The 17208-nt window shown below is 32.1% G+C and overlaps 1 protein-coding gene across 1 annotated transcript in view; it reads right to left on the minus strand.

The window, feature by feature from the left end:
* The window catches only part of LOC119635532, a 49480-nt gene extending 41162 nt beyond the window's left edge, over positions 1 to 8318 (minus strand). The window contains exon 1 of the mRNA XM_038030368.1: positions 8057 to 8318. Within this exon, the coding sequence (XP_037886296.1) occupies positions 8057 to 8094 (38 nt within the window). The 5' untranslated portion in view covers positions 8095 to 8318. The remainder of the gene's footprint in view (positions 1 to 8056) is intronic.
* Positions 8319 to 17208: the final 8890 nt, after the last annotated feature.

Below are 17208 nucleotides of genomic sequence, written 5' to 3' on the forward strand. Positions count from 1 at the left end.
TATTCTCTATTAGATCTTGTTAACGAAGAAAACATTTACTGATGATAAAGGCAACACAGTATGTTGCTTTGAACGTTAAGCAGAACGTGTGAACGCATTCACATTTCCAGGGCGTATAGAATATTGTTTCCAAAAAAAAAAAAAAAAAAAAAAAATTGATTTCGAAGACTTGCTCTTTTACTGGAAATTTGCGATTTAAAGATAAACTCAAATATAATAACTTTTTATTTTTTTTTAATTAATTCTTTAATAAAATCTTGTGTTGACTTTCAAATGAATTTTTTATGTTAAAACCAGTTTGTCAAAATATTTTTACTTAATCAATCTATTAGTTCTTATATTACTTATCTTTATTTTCTTTTTTCTTTATTCGCTTCTTCTCCTATAATATTTTTGGGTGTTTTTTTTTTTTTTTTGTTTTTTTGAACCAGTCATTTGAACTTGTTTTATAGAAGAGTTCAAGGTTAATAAAACTTAAGAGATAAACGAAGGATAATCACTTAGAATTTAGTGATAATTATCTAAACATTTTATGATAACTGAAAGTAAATCGATTCAAATATTGAAAGAAATTTTTTGGTCTCTCGTAGACGTATATATATATTTATTTCAATTTAATTGAATTTAGTGCACTCACTTCTAGAGAAGGTGCATCAACTTTACTCGAATAGATAAGTTGTTTACGTTGTTGAAGAAAAATATGATTTATTATTCTAATTTGTCCGCTCTTGAAAGCATTATTAAGAGCCTACCCTTAAATGCCCTACATCGCTTCGCTCAATTTAGTTATTCATATAACTGCCTTTCAAAATAGGGTTAACACCTTATGGCGGGTAATCGAAAAAGTGGTCGTGTCCGAACCATTTCGAATAGCGTTCATCGTTGGACTAAAACACGCCAGGGTACCTCATTTCGTCAAATTACGCAAAAGAATATCAGAAAGATAGATGAATCGGCAACCAGCTTACAAAGCTTTCGATTCACTATGCGAATCAAAATTTTTGATAAGCAGGAAAGTTTCGTTCAACTATTCCGTAAATATATCTTACAGAATCGCATCCAATCTTTCACTAAATAAATAGTTCTCGTGAATACCTGCAGTAGTTTTTAAACAAACCCCTACCATATTTTGCCAGCTATAGCTTTCAAGATCTATACGCCTGCGGAATCTGTGGCAATTAAGAAAACCCTCCTGGAAGTAATCTAATAACTAAGGTGGAAAAATGAAACTTGTTCAAGAGCTTTAAATGCAAAAAAAAGAAGAAACTAGACGAGCGCTTTTCAAATTTCGAAAGAGATTTTTGAGTCAAATTTTATGAATGCTCTGAGTTTGTTGGTCTCAATAAGTTCTATGATTTTTAAATTTCTTGAAAAAATGAAAGCAATCGATTTTCTCTATACACAAATGCTCCAAAAGTCATTTGAAAGAAAGGGGAGGAATTAATATTATTCTCCTTTCATTTACTAGAATTTCCAGTTCTAACTGGGTCGCAAGCGGTCGAATGACTGAAAGAAAAAGAACGTTGCAAAGAAAGGAAGTTAGATTGCTGAAGGAGTTATATAAAGAAAAATACTAATCAGGCTATAGCATAGTCCGGTGCCGACTCCCTGTTTAGAGAGTTAGCTTCGATCCGTATTGCTATCGATTATAACTTCTACTTTGCTTATAATAAATAATAACAAGAAAAAAAGGAAACCAATCAGGCCGGTATACAATAAAGAACTGTAAAGTATATAGATATTAAGTTTGCGCGGATATACACATCAACCCAGAAGGACTTGAGACTGACTTCACTTATAATGTACCCATCAATTCAGAAACACTTTCCAGCTTGTCTCTCTGTCTGTCCGCCTTTCTTTTCATGTTGAGCGTGTGTTATGTGTGATACCAAAGTAGTAGCCGAGTATGTTTTGGTCGCGAATGCTATTGAGAATGGTTTGGATTGGATCAGCTTTTTCACTCACTTTCACAAGTCGTTATATGAACAGCTGTATTAATTGGGGTAGTGTGGGTCGCGTCCGACTATAGTGTTTTCACTTATTTCCATTTCGAATTAGTTTCAAATCTTCAAAATTGAAACGAGTAAGAAAATTATATCCGCAGTTATCCTGAAAACGACTAACAAAATAACGAAAAGCCTAAATCTCCGTACTGTACGCTATGGAACAAGTCATGACCACTGAGCTGTTCTCTGTTTAACAAAATATTTAAGTTCAGAGATTGAAAGGGCCCCAAGTCTGACCATGATTTAATTAAATTAAAATGTATTGAGTTTAATAAGAAAGTTCGTAGTACGTGATTGTAGATCTCCTGACCTCGTGCAGAGATTGCGTTTTTTAAAGCTTGTTGTTAATAGCGACTTAACAACTACATCTTAGAAAGATAAAGTGATATGCCGCTTAATGAATATCGGTGTATTTTTGTTAAAATAATTTGATATCAATGTCTTTGACCTGTAACGTAATGTATATCCATTTAGTTCAGTCTCCTTTAATTTTTTTATTTTTTTATTTATTTTTTTTTTTTTTATGCACGCACCTATCAAAACGATATTACTGTTGGATGAAAAGTCATTAGCCTTAACTTTTTTAAATAATCATAACTAGTTTTCATTTGCATTTTTCTGTCTTTGGAAAAAAAAAGCAAAAAAAAAAGCAAATGCATTAAATTTCCAATTTATATGAAAATGATTGTACACACCCACTTAAAACTTGGTATCAAATCGTTTGAGAACTGAATGAGATCAAAGCTATAGAATTAATTAATTTATTGATAATAAAATGAATAATTCTTTCGATATATAGTTTTTTTTATTTTTTTTTATTTTCATTATTGTGATTATTATAGCAGTCAAGAACAACATATGCATATATTTCTATGAATTAGGCCTTGGCCTTTAAATTTAATTTATAATTAATTTATAATTATTTGCAGTAGAATGGTGACTTTATAATTCATATATTTTTAATGTCTCTTGTTTTCCTTTCTTCATCAATGAATAAATATTTCCAACACGTGTTTTCAGTGGAATGAAATTTCATAACAAAAACAAATTCGAGTAAGAACAGCGTACTCAAGGTTTAATATCAAGCAAATTTTCCAATTTTTTATTTGCATTATATAGCACTTGAGGATGCTCACGTAAAACTTTCAGATTCAACTATGCCTACCCACTAGCTTACATAATTTACTTCTATTATATGTTATCCTATATACCCTACAGCAGATATGTAAATGTAAAATTGTATATGCTCTCATAAGGTCTGAGTTTTTTCTTTTTTCTTTATATCTAGGACCTCTAGACCAACAGTAATCCATCGCAATACCTACACAGAGAATAACTAGGTTTTTTAAGAGCGGACTGCCACATAAAGAGCATTAACCAGTAACATTTTTTCCTTGCACAAACTATTACAGAGGAAAGTCATTTTTGCATCATACCCTAACTGAACATTTACTTCACATCGCACCATTACTATCGAGAAAAGAAGGATTTATTTTGAGAAACTTTCAGAGATAAATCGAAGCGTTCCATCGGCATCTATTGCCGGATTGAGCCGGTATTGCAAACATAGGATACTCTGCGTTCGGTAGGACTAGAAGATTATAGTATGTCAGATTAGGTGCAAACATCTGGTGAAACGGTTAATATCAAATGTTGGGAGCAAACATCGAATATTAATCGATTTTAACAGTTCGGTGTTTAGAAAAAGAAACAAAAATAGAGAAAAACAAAGCAAACTAATTTGTAGACATGACATCCGTTCATCCATCCGCACCTTAAAACAGGTATATGGAATATTGAAGGCACCAGCACACACGGCTCATTCAACAAATTTGGATCGTATTTGTTGAGCAGCATTTAACTAATTACGAAGACGGTTCGATGAATGGTTCGCCTCAAAAAAGCTACAGCTCCTTTGGGCATAGCTACCATAAGTTGTTGCAGAGGTCTGAAAAATGCATAGTTAGCAGTGGTGAATAGTTCAGCGAAAGCGTTTTCATTTTCCATAAAGAATTTTTCAAGACCCAACTCTATATTTTCTACATAGCTAATATGTCCGATTCATGAAAGTTTACTGTCTGTTTAAAAAAAAAAAAAAAAACAGCAGACCTTCATTTTCAAAGCACTTAAAGTCTGTTTATTTGCTTGCTTTAAAACATATGTGATTTATGTATATTCCCATATTTTTGTAACTAATGACAGTCAAAGTATGTGAGAGTCTGCAAGGATTAATAACATAAATCACGATTGGCATCACCAATTAAATTTGATGTTTACATGATTCTCGATGATGTCAACTGAAAATTGTGAGGATCTCATAATTTCTTATTTTTTTGATAAGCAATTTATTTTCTTTTTATACGCGTAGCAATTTTTAGCTTTTAGAGGAAAGCATTTTCTAACTTTTAGTTATAAGCTTCCTAATAATTAAAAACTGCCTATAATGTATGCATTTTAAACGAAAATTTGAAATTTTATTATTCTCACAAAAACGCGAAATATTTTTGCATAACTAGACAGTAATTGTGTGGTTATGGTATATAACAAATAATAGAAACAAGCAATCATAGTACTGGGGGAACATAAATCATCAGTAAACGCGCCGCACCAACTTACTGGTATTTATGTAAGGATTTTTCAAAATGAACCGTTATATGGGAAGTGGTCGAAAAAGTGATCCGATCCAAACTATTTTCAACAGCATTCGTCCTTGGGCCAAGAAATGTCAATGCACCAAATATCACCAAAATATCTTTAATATCACGTCCTGTAGACTGAACACAAAAATACATGGACAAAGATCAGACGTACAGACAGGCAGAGAGACCGACAGTCTTAGATCGATTTAGAAATTGATTCTTAAGCTGTTCTGGATGTTATATACCTCCAGACTAACTTAATATACCCTGTACCGCATGCGATGTAGGATATAAAAGCTGAGAAATTAACTCCACAGCTTCTCCCGGTATGACTCACGTATACAAAACAAAAAACACAAGAAAAAAAGGAAAAACAAGTAATTAAAGTTGGACTATCTAATCAGTGCTCGTTGTCATTGAGCACACGTAGTTACAGTGGTCTAGGTGTAACTCTTGCCATTCAAGCAAGCAAACCCCGGGCTCTATCTCTATCGCACCCTAAAAGATTGAACTCATCAGCGTGTAAGGGCTTGTAAAATACGCATTTGCATTACATATTTATTAAATAAAAATGAAATATGCGTCGTCGAATTTCATAATGGAGTTTTCTTATGAGATTTGACGGCCAACTCTCAAGAAAAGCGAAAAAGAATGGCAAGCGGTCTCAACCCCATGGTAGCCGCGGTTGCGGTTAGTTTGCTTTTAGGTTTCGGACATGCACAGCATAATCAATCTAGTATCCGGAGCACTCACGCATTTTGAATTGACATTCGATTGTTCCCCATTGATTTTTAATGGCCTAGACCACCCTGGCGGTGGGGGTGCGTTCACTATCACTACATGGAAAAGAAGCCTAGACACAGATGAGAAGGCCTTTGAAGCACAAAGTGCCGAATGAGAAACAAATAGACGTTTACATAGATAGACGAACAAGGCAAGATCGTTTCCTCTCCTCAGGATGATCACAAATTAATATTAATTTTTTTGGGATCGCCCAATTTATGTTTTTATGCATTACACGTATTATGTATATCTCACCTCGAAGCCAATTAATTTACATTTATAATTTATTTCAATATTTAATAACTCGATGCTCTAATGATTAATGTTACGAAATACCGGCAAAAAATGCATCATTTTTAGATAAATTATGTGAAAAAAGAAGAAACTAACAGCTGGCGCCACAATTTATACAAATACATTTTGTTATTTGATAGTTTTAATTAATCAAAATTTTTTTTAACTTTTTCAAATTATCTTTCAATCAAAGCGATGTCAATTAAAAAAAAAAAAAAAAAAAAAAAAAAAAATTCCTGCTTTTTTTTTTTCTTTAAAAACAGATTATCTTTTAGTATTTTAACTATTCCAAGGATTTGCGAATTGAATAAATGAGGTAATTAAGCATTTATGAGAGTTTTGAAAACTTTAAAGTGAATCTTTGACAATTATCTTCTCAAACTAATATCTAAAGTTAACTAAAGACATATCGGTTGACAAGATCATAAAAAGGCCAAAAATGGCCAATCTTTGTCAATGAATGTAACTATAGTCTATTGTGTGCGTGCTCCTTCGCTAATCTCGCTCTAAGACATATTGTCGAATCCTGAACGAATTCAAAGCTTAGGAAGAGGAGCTCCTCAATTATATCCAATGACGATTCGCACAAACGCACGGACTCTTATTTAACCATTTCTACCAATCAAGAACGTGGCAATGGTATTATATCCCAAGTATCTGCAGTAAAGTAGTGATCACTAAACATTTAATTCTCTTCGTCCCTCTTTCTCTTCAGTAGAATATTATTTAATTTATTTAAAGAAGAGTTTCCAAGAATAATTTCTATAAGATCTTGTTAGAAAGAATATTGCATTCCTTCTAAATCAAGCGTCATATCGAACGCTCTTTCCGTTGAAAGTTAATAGTACGGATTTTGTGAGCAGTTAAAGCGAAAAATATTTAGGATTTATTTTTCAATAAATTATCCAGAAACTCTCTTCTATCGATATTTAAAAAAAATAATTCAATTCCTCTAAGCTGAACGTAATAACAGCATTCTGACCATCTCCACGACTGAATCGATTTAAATGATTTTTGTGATTCTAAGGGCTACAATGCCATTCGCATAAACGGAGCATGTTCGGTATATCAAGCACTTTATTTTACTGCAAAAATCTACCAATCATTCCGCTTAAAATACGTAGACAACGGGAAAAAATTGACCTGATCTGCTGGTATGCACTCGCAGTAAAAACAAAAAAAGATCTTACGCCTTCTAAGAAATATTGATTTAAAATCCGTGAAAAATATTTCTTAGATCCAATTCAAAGGCTAAAAAAGATATCACATCTATCGATTCATCCATGAATGGAGCTAATAATCACCTAAGCACATAAAATATTTTGCAATTATAATGTGCTGATCTGAGATAATGGGCAACAATAGATATACCCTAAGGCGAATAAAGCTTTCTTGCTTGTTTAAATTAAATAAACAGAAGAATACCGCATATCTTAAATATTCGTGTTGGCTAACGAAGCAGAATTCGTGTACATATCGGATAGAGGAATTTTTGTTTATTAGAGCCATAATGTGCCCGTGTTCTCTCGCACAATTTACAATCAATTTGAATTGCGGAGGATTTGTTGGGCTTAGCGTAAAAGAACATAATTAGCAATTGGTGCAGGTCTCTCTTACATTTTACATCCTGCAGAATTATCGCAGTTACCCAATGGAAGACTAACGACCTCACGAGCAATAATTCATCTAATTGCGAATTTCACGATTTCACTTTTGATTTGTATACAATTAGTCATGCATGGCTTAATCTTTGGGACAAGCACATAATGACAGAATCAATAGCTGAGCACCTTTCTTTCGATCACATAGGAAATTCTAAGCAATAGATGCCAGTAAGCAGCAATAACTGCCGATCTCTAATTTCTGCATTAAATATTTCATCTCAGTCGATCGTTTATGGATCGAAGGTCTAAGACTCTCTTCAAAAAATGAAATAAATGATAAAATAGCGGACGAGTGTTGTAAGTAGGTTAAGAATTAAGAAAGCAAGTTTCTACAGAGAGATGGGATTGAAGGAAAGCAAGCTCTCCGGCTTAATTCCACTTATTCCGTATGCATAAACCTGGTCCAAAAAAAAAAAAACAAAGTTTGGTTTGGTGAAGAACCCGCTCTTAAGCAAGTAAAATCTCTTACTTAAATTTTTACACCGCAAAAATCTCTTCATCGATCGGCGCGATCAAGCGAATCTTTTGAGATGGAATTTTAAACGCGATGGTTAAATAAACTTTTATTCTTCTTACCAAATATTTATATAAGGAAAAGTTTTTTTCTTTTTTTTTTTTTTAAACGGATAAAAAGTTTTAAAAAGAAAGAAAACGCTTTTCATGCACTTACCACAACAATAATGCAAAATAAAAACGTGACTTAAACATTTTTAGTTGCCTCTCAGGTATGACGTATTTTTTATTTTTTATTTTTATTTTTTTTTGTTTGCAACAAATACACTCAACGATGAAGGTGTTTAGGAAAAAATTCTTATTTACTTATCTATGATATTTTATAACTATGACTGAATATTATTCGCAATTTTCTTTTCTTTTTTTTCTGTGTTTGTGTGTAATTTTTTTATTGATTAATATTTGAAAAAAAAAAAATTTTTCCTCTTTTTTGTTTAATGAATCATTAATTTATTTATTTTTTTTTTTTCAAAAAGCAACACTACACAATCAGGAAACATTTTTAATAAGTATAAATGAAAAAAAAAAAATAATGATAATAATAATAAGAATAAGATTATAAATTTGTTTTTTTATTTTATTTATTTATTTTTTTTTTTTATTTACTCAAAAAACAAAAATGGTTGGAAAAAAAATTTCATTGACTTTTGCACAAAATACTTTTTTTTGTTTCTTACGTTTTACTGGTTATGTAAAACACGTCTTGCCAAGCAGAAAATACGCGTTCGAATGTGTTTCACTTTTAAGCTTAAACAAGATGAAACATTTAAAATCAAAACAAAAATTTCGACATTTAAGGCAGCTACGCACACACGACTACCGGGAAAGGATAATAAACAGTACTAACGAAATGCGAGCAAAACTTGAAGAAAAACGCAATATTCACTGAAAAAGTATTTTATAATAAAACGAAAGAAGCGCGTACGCGTGCTTACTGCAGCAAGCGCTAAAACAATCTGTTGATCGTAGCGAGCGTAAAAGTGCAAAGTTGATGACAATAATATATTATTTAGCAGTTAATGCAGCAGCAACAACAGCAGCAGTAGCGGCCACAGCACAGACGGCGCAGAGGACGACGTCGTATAACGAAGCGAGCGCAAAGAAACAAACAACTCAATAATTGTCGTTTGTTTTAACTTGTTTTTTTTATTTTAAATAAAATATTTTACTACAGTTTGGCTGGCTGGCTCGCTGGCTGGCTGGCTTTTGCCGTCGTGCATACGTAATGGTCGCAGCGACAGAGTCGTAAAGTCAAAAGCGAACCTTCTACGCGCTAATGTATACGAAAAGAGGTTTGAATAATTTGCAGAGCAGTTCAAGACTTGTTAGCTGATCGTTTCAAATGCAAGTAAAGTTTGTTTGTTTTTTTATTTTTTTGTTTGGTATTCGGTAAGTTATTAACATGTCTTTGTGTTGGTTCTTTTGTTTTTGGTTTCAAGCCTTGTTGGGTATTGCGAGAAGCCGCTCATTAAACTTACGACAGGTAATAAGTAGCCGACAGAAGCAAACCGGTAAATATCGCAACTCTCTCACTTAATTTTTCCAGAGACTCTCTCTTTTTTTCTTATTATCACATAAGATAAGTTGTTTTAAAAAGCTTTAGTTTCGGCAGCAATAAAGAGAATATTGATGGAAAGTTTGTTTAAGTCTGTTTCAGTATTTGTGTCATTTGAAAAAGAGAGAAAGCTAAAGGAGTTTGTTTTTTTCTTCTTTTTCAAACAAACCAATTTTTGAAAACCTGTATATAAGTTGTGTATATAAAACAAGAAAAAAATATATATAAAGAAAGAAAAATCTTTAAAAAACAATCAAAATGAACGAAAGTAAAATCAGGTCGCTGCCATACGCACCTATTAAAATATAAAATGATTACTTATGATCATCCAAGCCACTACTTTTTTTTTTTTCTTTTCTTTTTTGCATAACATTTCCCTTATGTTATTTGAGCACAAAATATGCGATTAATATAAACAATCATAAATAAATGGTTTGCATTTTTGTGAAAGGCATTTACGGATTTCATCGTTAAATATGTAAATCATTATTAATTAATCGCATTTACGCAAGACGCTAACCATTTGCTTCTTCAAATAGCATAATTTTCATTTTCATTTTCTTTTCTGCTTCTTTTTTTTTTTTTGTTTTTTTGAGTCTATACTTTATACCGACGTTTTCGACAATAGCCCCGACGCCCTGTTGTCTTGTCGCGATGATGCTGTCGATGATAATAATGATGATGTAAGATTTTTGTTTTGTATTGTGTTTCCATTATTTACTATTTTATGTCTGTAATGCCGTGCCATTGAATGCGTGCTATAAGCAGCTTGCTGCCTACTTCTGCTGTGGTGTTGCTGTCAGCTTTTTTCTTTTGCATTTTTTATTCAATTGATGTTTGTTTATGAATTCTCTAAATATTTCCACTTTTCATTGATTTTTTTATCTATTTTTTTTTATCTATTGTATTTATCTCTTCCACTAGCAATAATAGTTAAGCAATGCCTTAAAAAATAATTGGGAAAAGCTTTTATAATAGGATTTTACAAAGAAGAAGAAATTTTGCATTTTGCTATGAGTTCTGGAGCCTGAAGTTATGTCTTACTAGTAAGCAAGAAATGTTTTTTTTTTCCTTTTTTTTTTTTCATACGACCAAAGAAGCGATCCTCTCTATGCAGGAAATATTGATGTTCTCTGTTATTTTATATCCTCCGAAGACAGTTCTGTTAAATTGATCGAAACAGAATCATTTTCTAATTTGATTTAAGTTTGTCTGTCCGTCCGTCCGTTCAATCTATGGATTGAAATCTATTTTAACGAAATTTAATACACTGCCGGACGAATATATATACTGTTGACAATGAATTGACAATTACTCTTCACTAAATACCACATTTTGCAACAGTCATTATATGAAAAAAATTGAAATTTTCAAAATTACTCAACAAAACAACATTGTGCAATGGTGTTACGGCATACGCTGTGATGTTGATATTAAAATGTTAAAAAACATTTTATTCGAAGTACAGCCTGATTTGTGGATGCCATGCCTTTAAAAATCTTCCCATGTTTCTGCGAGCGATCAAGTTTTCTCAAGTGTTTTCTCATAAAATCTTATGAACTAAAACGTTGCTTAACAAGTGCAAGCAAGTGGTGATTGAAAGAACTCGAGTCTGGTGAGTAAGCCGCTTGGACTAGCTCTTCCCAGTTGGACGCTTCCAACGTGTGTCGAGCCGGTTTCGCAATATGAGGATATGGATGACATATTAAAAAAGTGCCGTTGTTGTTCCAATTTTCTGAAGGTTTTTGGTATAGAAAACTATTCAAACGTCTTAACTATTTTTAGTAGCATTTGTTTCAGACTTTAACTGGCCATACGCATCGCGCCTTCCTGCTATAACAATTCAGGAACTTTAAAATAAATCCACAACTCATGCTGAGTAATGGTACGATGTAAAGACGACTTGCTTTTGTATGGCTCGAAGAAGAATTAAATAATGGGGGTAAACGGTTTTTTTTTGTCATCAGGCTCGACATGTTCAACCCCGTATGGATCTGTTATTTTTGTAAGATCTGGATCTGTCTTTGTCAGATGCTAACAAGAAAAAATGAACCCAACGACGAGATTTGCCTGTGACGACATTCCGGCTTCATATTTACGCACCTTGTACAAAGCTAATGTGAATAGTTTGGATAGGTTTTATGAACTTTCTCACTCTTTATGAAAAGTTAGGTTTTTTACAATAAACAAGTTTAATTTTAAAATTTTTATGATGAAATTAGTAATAAAACAAAAGAGAAACAAAACTAAATTTGCTTAATATGAACATCGGTCAGTTTGTGTCCTCGCGGAAAGATAGTATAATTTTTTTGGTATTCAACCATGAAGATCAACCCCTAAGTGATGTAGAGTATTTAATTGTCGGCCTTATCGTATAATAATATTTTTACTTCTATTTTTATTTCCTTTTTAATTCCATTGATGTATATGAATAACGACGGACTGACATATCACGAGTATTTCTTCCTACTTAGCAAACTATTGTTAATAAAAATGATTGTTTAACGGAACAAATTACAGTTGAATGTGAGATTCTTTATGAGTCTCTGACTCTTCACATTCACGTCAAGATCTTATTTCTTCGTAAGAGAAAATTGCCGAATATCTCCGTAACTCCATGCTGTTAGGCTTGTTAATGAAGAACTTACGTGTAGAGGCGTTTTTTAAAAGTGGAAAGACTGGACTTAGAAAAATCTTATTAAGTAATATTTTTTATATAACATGATGGTGTCTAACGTGTAGTTGTGCACACTTATATATTCAACTTAGTTGTGAGCAAACATTTAATCCAATTGAACAGAATTTCAAATTTAATCTGATGGAAATCAATCCAAGCTTTTTTGGGTCAAATTAATCTTGCATAATAAATTATCGAAAAGATATAAGCTTAGGGATATATTCGTAAGTAATCCCTCCGCCCCTTTACTCATCCACTCTCATTCAAATTATCTGTAAAATTACGTATAACTAAATTCATTCATTTATCAAGTTTCCAATGACATAACTAATACATCATGATATGAAAATCCAAATTATTAGTTTTTCTTCCGCTTTAGGTCTGTGATAGGTAGGAAGGTTTTTAATTACATATCAAGAAGCCGTACGCAGTGCAAGTCTTTTGAAAAACCGTTACACAAAGGAATCAATGGACATTTTTATCACTTATGCCACTTATGGTAAATATATATAAAACTTGTACGAGTGTATGCAAAAGCACAAAGAACTTGAATGATAAGCTCTGGACTTGTTTCCGGTAACATTCAAAACTGTAGTACCATCTTTTAACCACTTTTCGAAATAAGTCTGCAAGTATTTCGCGAATAATCCCGCTTTATAAGGTCATTGAGAGTTTGTGGTTTCCGGAGTAAGCCCATGCTCCACTAGAATTAAATCGCATTACCTTTATAGCAAACTGACAAAGGCATAGAATTACGCGATAAATTTTCCCATACATATCGTCCAAGTCGAAATCATCTAATACGTGTTAGAGACAATCAGTTGTCATGATTCCCTAGACTTCTTCACTGATGTTGAACTATGATCCTATTTTTGGGTTCAGCTGAGGTGTCTTCTTTACACCAAAGTGGCAGTAATCCTCAAATTTACAAAGTCATGTAATCAAATATGAATTTCAATTCACTGTCACTAAGCTTAACCGTATGTTCAGTGCTCTCGTAAAAAGTTTCAAGAATTTCTGTGCGCTTGACAAATGTCTATACATTGCATTACACAAATAGTAACAAATGCGGATCAAAAAATTATGTTGGAAAAATATATATTGAAATCTAATTTAGAGGCGTATTTTTTTATTTACGTTTGCTTACGATAGAACCACCAAACAGATGAGTCCAAATAGCATAATTTTTTTTGAAAAGAGAAATATTTTTTTTTTTCTATAAAATATTGCCACACACACACACACACACACACACATTATAAAATTATTAAAACATTATTATTTACTTTTAAGCATATAAATTATTACCAACCTTGACCGATATTTATACGTATGAATGAATATGAAAAAAGTGAAAGCATAATCCTTTCCATTCTTTAACAAGGTTGTACAGTAGCATTGAAAACATGAAAGATATCATTAACCTCGAAATTATTTTACTTAATCTTATTTACAGCAAGCGTAGGACTTGATTGGGTTTTTTTTTTTTTATTCTTTTTCTCTTTTACTTCAGTAATTGCCATGAAGATTTAATAATAAATTATCATATGGAAGTAATGAATGAAATAAACATCATACATACCTTCGTTGCAATGTATGTATATACATCAAGAAATCAGTGAATAAAATGAATTTATTATCGAAGGATATAGTTTGGAATTTATTTATATATGTATATATCAGGTGCCTCGTCGTTGTAAATGATGCCTGATGACGGATAGCAACTTAACGATTTTCTACGGAAAACAAAATTTATTTCGAAAAAATTACGTACTCGGTGAAGATAGAACATTAGATCGTCTTGATTTTCATTACAATGATAGCCCGGCTTGGGCAATGAATGCAACTGGAATCGATGTTAATCATGAAAATGTTTTGGTATTTATATCATTTAATGTAGAGGTCGATTTATTCAAAGCTCCCCAAAATTACGTTGTTGTATGTCATTCAGTGCATTATCTCATAATGTGACGTGCAGTTGAATGATTCAACTTTCGCGTAGAGAAGGCAAATTTTGACTCGTAAATAAAATAACTCCATATCTTGGAAAACCCGATAAGGGGCCTAATTATCGCGCATACTTTATTAAACTAAAAGGTTACAGATCATAGCAACGTTGTGCTTGCTATTCTTGCTCATGTTGATTGGATGAGGCATTTGAAACTTGATTTAAAATTGTATTAATTTCGGCAGCAAGGTAAACGTATATTATAAAATGTGTTATAGTGAGAATTTTTGATAAAATAAACTAAATTCAAATTATGCATAAAAGAATAAAACAGGATTCCTTTTCAACGTCTGACTGATCAAGGTAATAATTGCAATTTGAATTTAAATTTAAGTCTCACACGATAAAAATGAAATTTACTTGTATCGATTATCGCATCGCCTAAAACGCATTAAGCCTATGTATGATGAAGAACTGGAAATTCCTTCGATTTTTTATACTCTGCAACACTTGTAGTGGTACAGTGGTATGTTAAATTTTGTGCGAATGTATGCATCGTCCAGAAGAATCACATATCATTATACCATTCGATTCGGAATCACTTGCTGAATCGATTTAATCTTGTCTGTTCGTCTGCCCGTCCTCATTTCTTTTGTTCAGCCTCCAAGCCGCAAGTTCTACAATATTTTCATGAAATTTTATGCAATTATGGCTTAGGCTCAAAAGCAATCACTATTTGAAGTTATTCGGATCGGAACACTTTTTCGATTACTTCCCCTACGGGGCGAACGGTGAACTGTAGCTCTGAATAGTATTTTTACTTGTCTCTATATTAATATATACCCTACCGTTAGGCAATTGCTAAAAATTTAACCATTTAGGAAATTCGAGTACATTTGACTTCTAGCGCCCGACCTTTATGAAAGAAATATACAACGAGCTTGGCAGTGATTTCCTTTCTATTTTCTCTAAGATTATCTAAAGATTTGAGACCGTAGGTAAGTAAAGAGTTTCCTTACTACTCTGTGCGGCTTACAAAGTCTCAAAGTTTCTGTTCACTCTTCTTTTAATTCTTCTGAAGTTATGTCTTCAAATTTAAGTCAAAGTTTACCACTTCATAATGCAATTTTCCCCGACCATTAAAATTACAATTAAACTTTGAGACTTTTAAACAATAGGAAAATTCGTGGATTACTATGAGTAGTTGATCGTTAAGATCATATCGTTGAGCAATCAATTGAACACTTTATGAAATATTCCCAGCCACTTGTAAACGGCATAATGGTTATATCCGCCGAAGGCAAAGAATCTCGACTAGCAGCTCCAATGATCGTGCGTTCGAGCCTCAAGCGCGATAGAGTTTTTAATAAAACCGACTTTAGTCTTGGAATTTAATTGCTTGGCTCAATTAATAATAATAGTAATAATGCCTATACACCCAAGAAATATAGTAATGATGGGTATAGTTAGGAAATGGGAATCTCTATGACCAACTTTTGAACCCTTGGCAAAATCATACAAAGAACGAAGTAAGAAATTAGCTGAGGAAATATGACACAAAGGCAAAGGCATTATTAAAAAGGAATTTCTGTAACGGATGGAATCGTGTTCAATATTTTCCCTTTTCGAGTCAAACTCTATAAAAGGCAACATGTTCATTATTGAAGCGATTATATATTGCAAAACGGCTACGATTTTCATAAATGTATTTTTTTTCAAGTAACGGATTTGTTTATTATTTTAATAAATATTCAGTGCTTTGCTTAAAATCACAAAAGGAGTTGAAATCACGTACGTACGTTCTTGTTAACGGAATAATATTTTATCTTTAACGCAGAATGATTTTTTATGACTTTATGTAACAGAAGTTTATCTAATGAGAACATCTGCCTTAATCAAGCACAAAACCAAATCCGTAAGCAAACTTCAAAACGAAAAATAAGAAGCGAACCCCACCCTTAAGACACTTAGGTATTTTGTAATTGGAAGCAAATCACATAATTAACTGTATTCGCGACTGCTATCTCGATCTGATATTATTTTCAACAACAAATTGTTGTAATTTTTGTGTAACGCGTTGATATTCAAATGTAAATCTCTTAACTTAATTCACTGATAACGTAACTTCTAAGTAACTAAAATGTTATAAACCGGTTCCAATGAATTTCAGATTTCTTCAGAGGCAAGAAACGTTACATATCTTTTCTTTTTTTTTTTTTTTTTTTTTATTTTTCTATTTATACAAGTATTGTGTCACAAATATGCGTCTTGTGTGCGTACTTGAACCTCATGTAATTCGATATGTGTATGCGTAATAATAAAGCAAAAACAACAGCAACAAATTAAATAAATAAATAAATAAAATTAAATATTTAACGTGATACTAGACTCCACACATTAAACAAAAATCTTGAAGAGAAAGTTTTTTATTTAATATTTCAACAGCATCACTTTACACACAGTCGGGCGTAATAGTAATAATGTTGACGGAAAAGGGTTTGGAAACCATAAAATCTCTAAAATACAATAAAAGAGAGAAAATGTAATATTTTTCTGTCTTTCTTTGGTATTTTTTCTTCTTTTTTTTTTTGGTTTTTAATGCAACATATAACACGATGTAACAAGTAAAACTACTAGACAGACATTGATTATGTAATTTTATGATCCAGACGAAAAGACTGACTGAGACTAAATGTATCCGTAAAATATACCGAAATATTTCAAGGTATCTTACTCTTACTCATATTTTAAGCAGACAAAAAACTTAAGAAACGAACTTGTTTTTACCATTCAGCTTAAAGCGCAATTCTTTGTATAGCAATGAAATAATTAACGAAAAAAAAAAATTAATATTACGTTCAAAAATTTCATTGATTCATAAATATTCAGAAATATATGTGACAATTGCTTAAATTGAATTCATTCTTATTATACCTTACAACAATTGCGGTACAAGGGTGTATTTAGTTTGTGCAAATATTTGCAACACCCAGAAGGACCTGAGAAGTAACCACACCACCTTTTCTTGTACCAAGCGATTTAAAATCACTTGCTGAATCAATCTAAGTTTACTGGCCTGTCTGTCTATCCGTCTGTCAGTCCATCTTCTTTTCTTCTATTCAACCTACA

The sequence above is a fragment of the Glossina fuscipes genome, unplaced genomic scaffold (genome assembly GCF_014805625.2).
Source record: "Glossina fuscipes isolate IAEA_lab_2018 unplaced genomic scaffold, Yale_Gfus_2 26, whole genome shotgun sequence".
NCBI classification, from domain to species: Eukaryota; Metazoa; Arthropoda; class Insecta; order Diptera; family Glossinidae; genus Glossina; species Glossina fuscipes.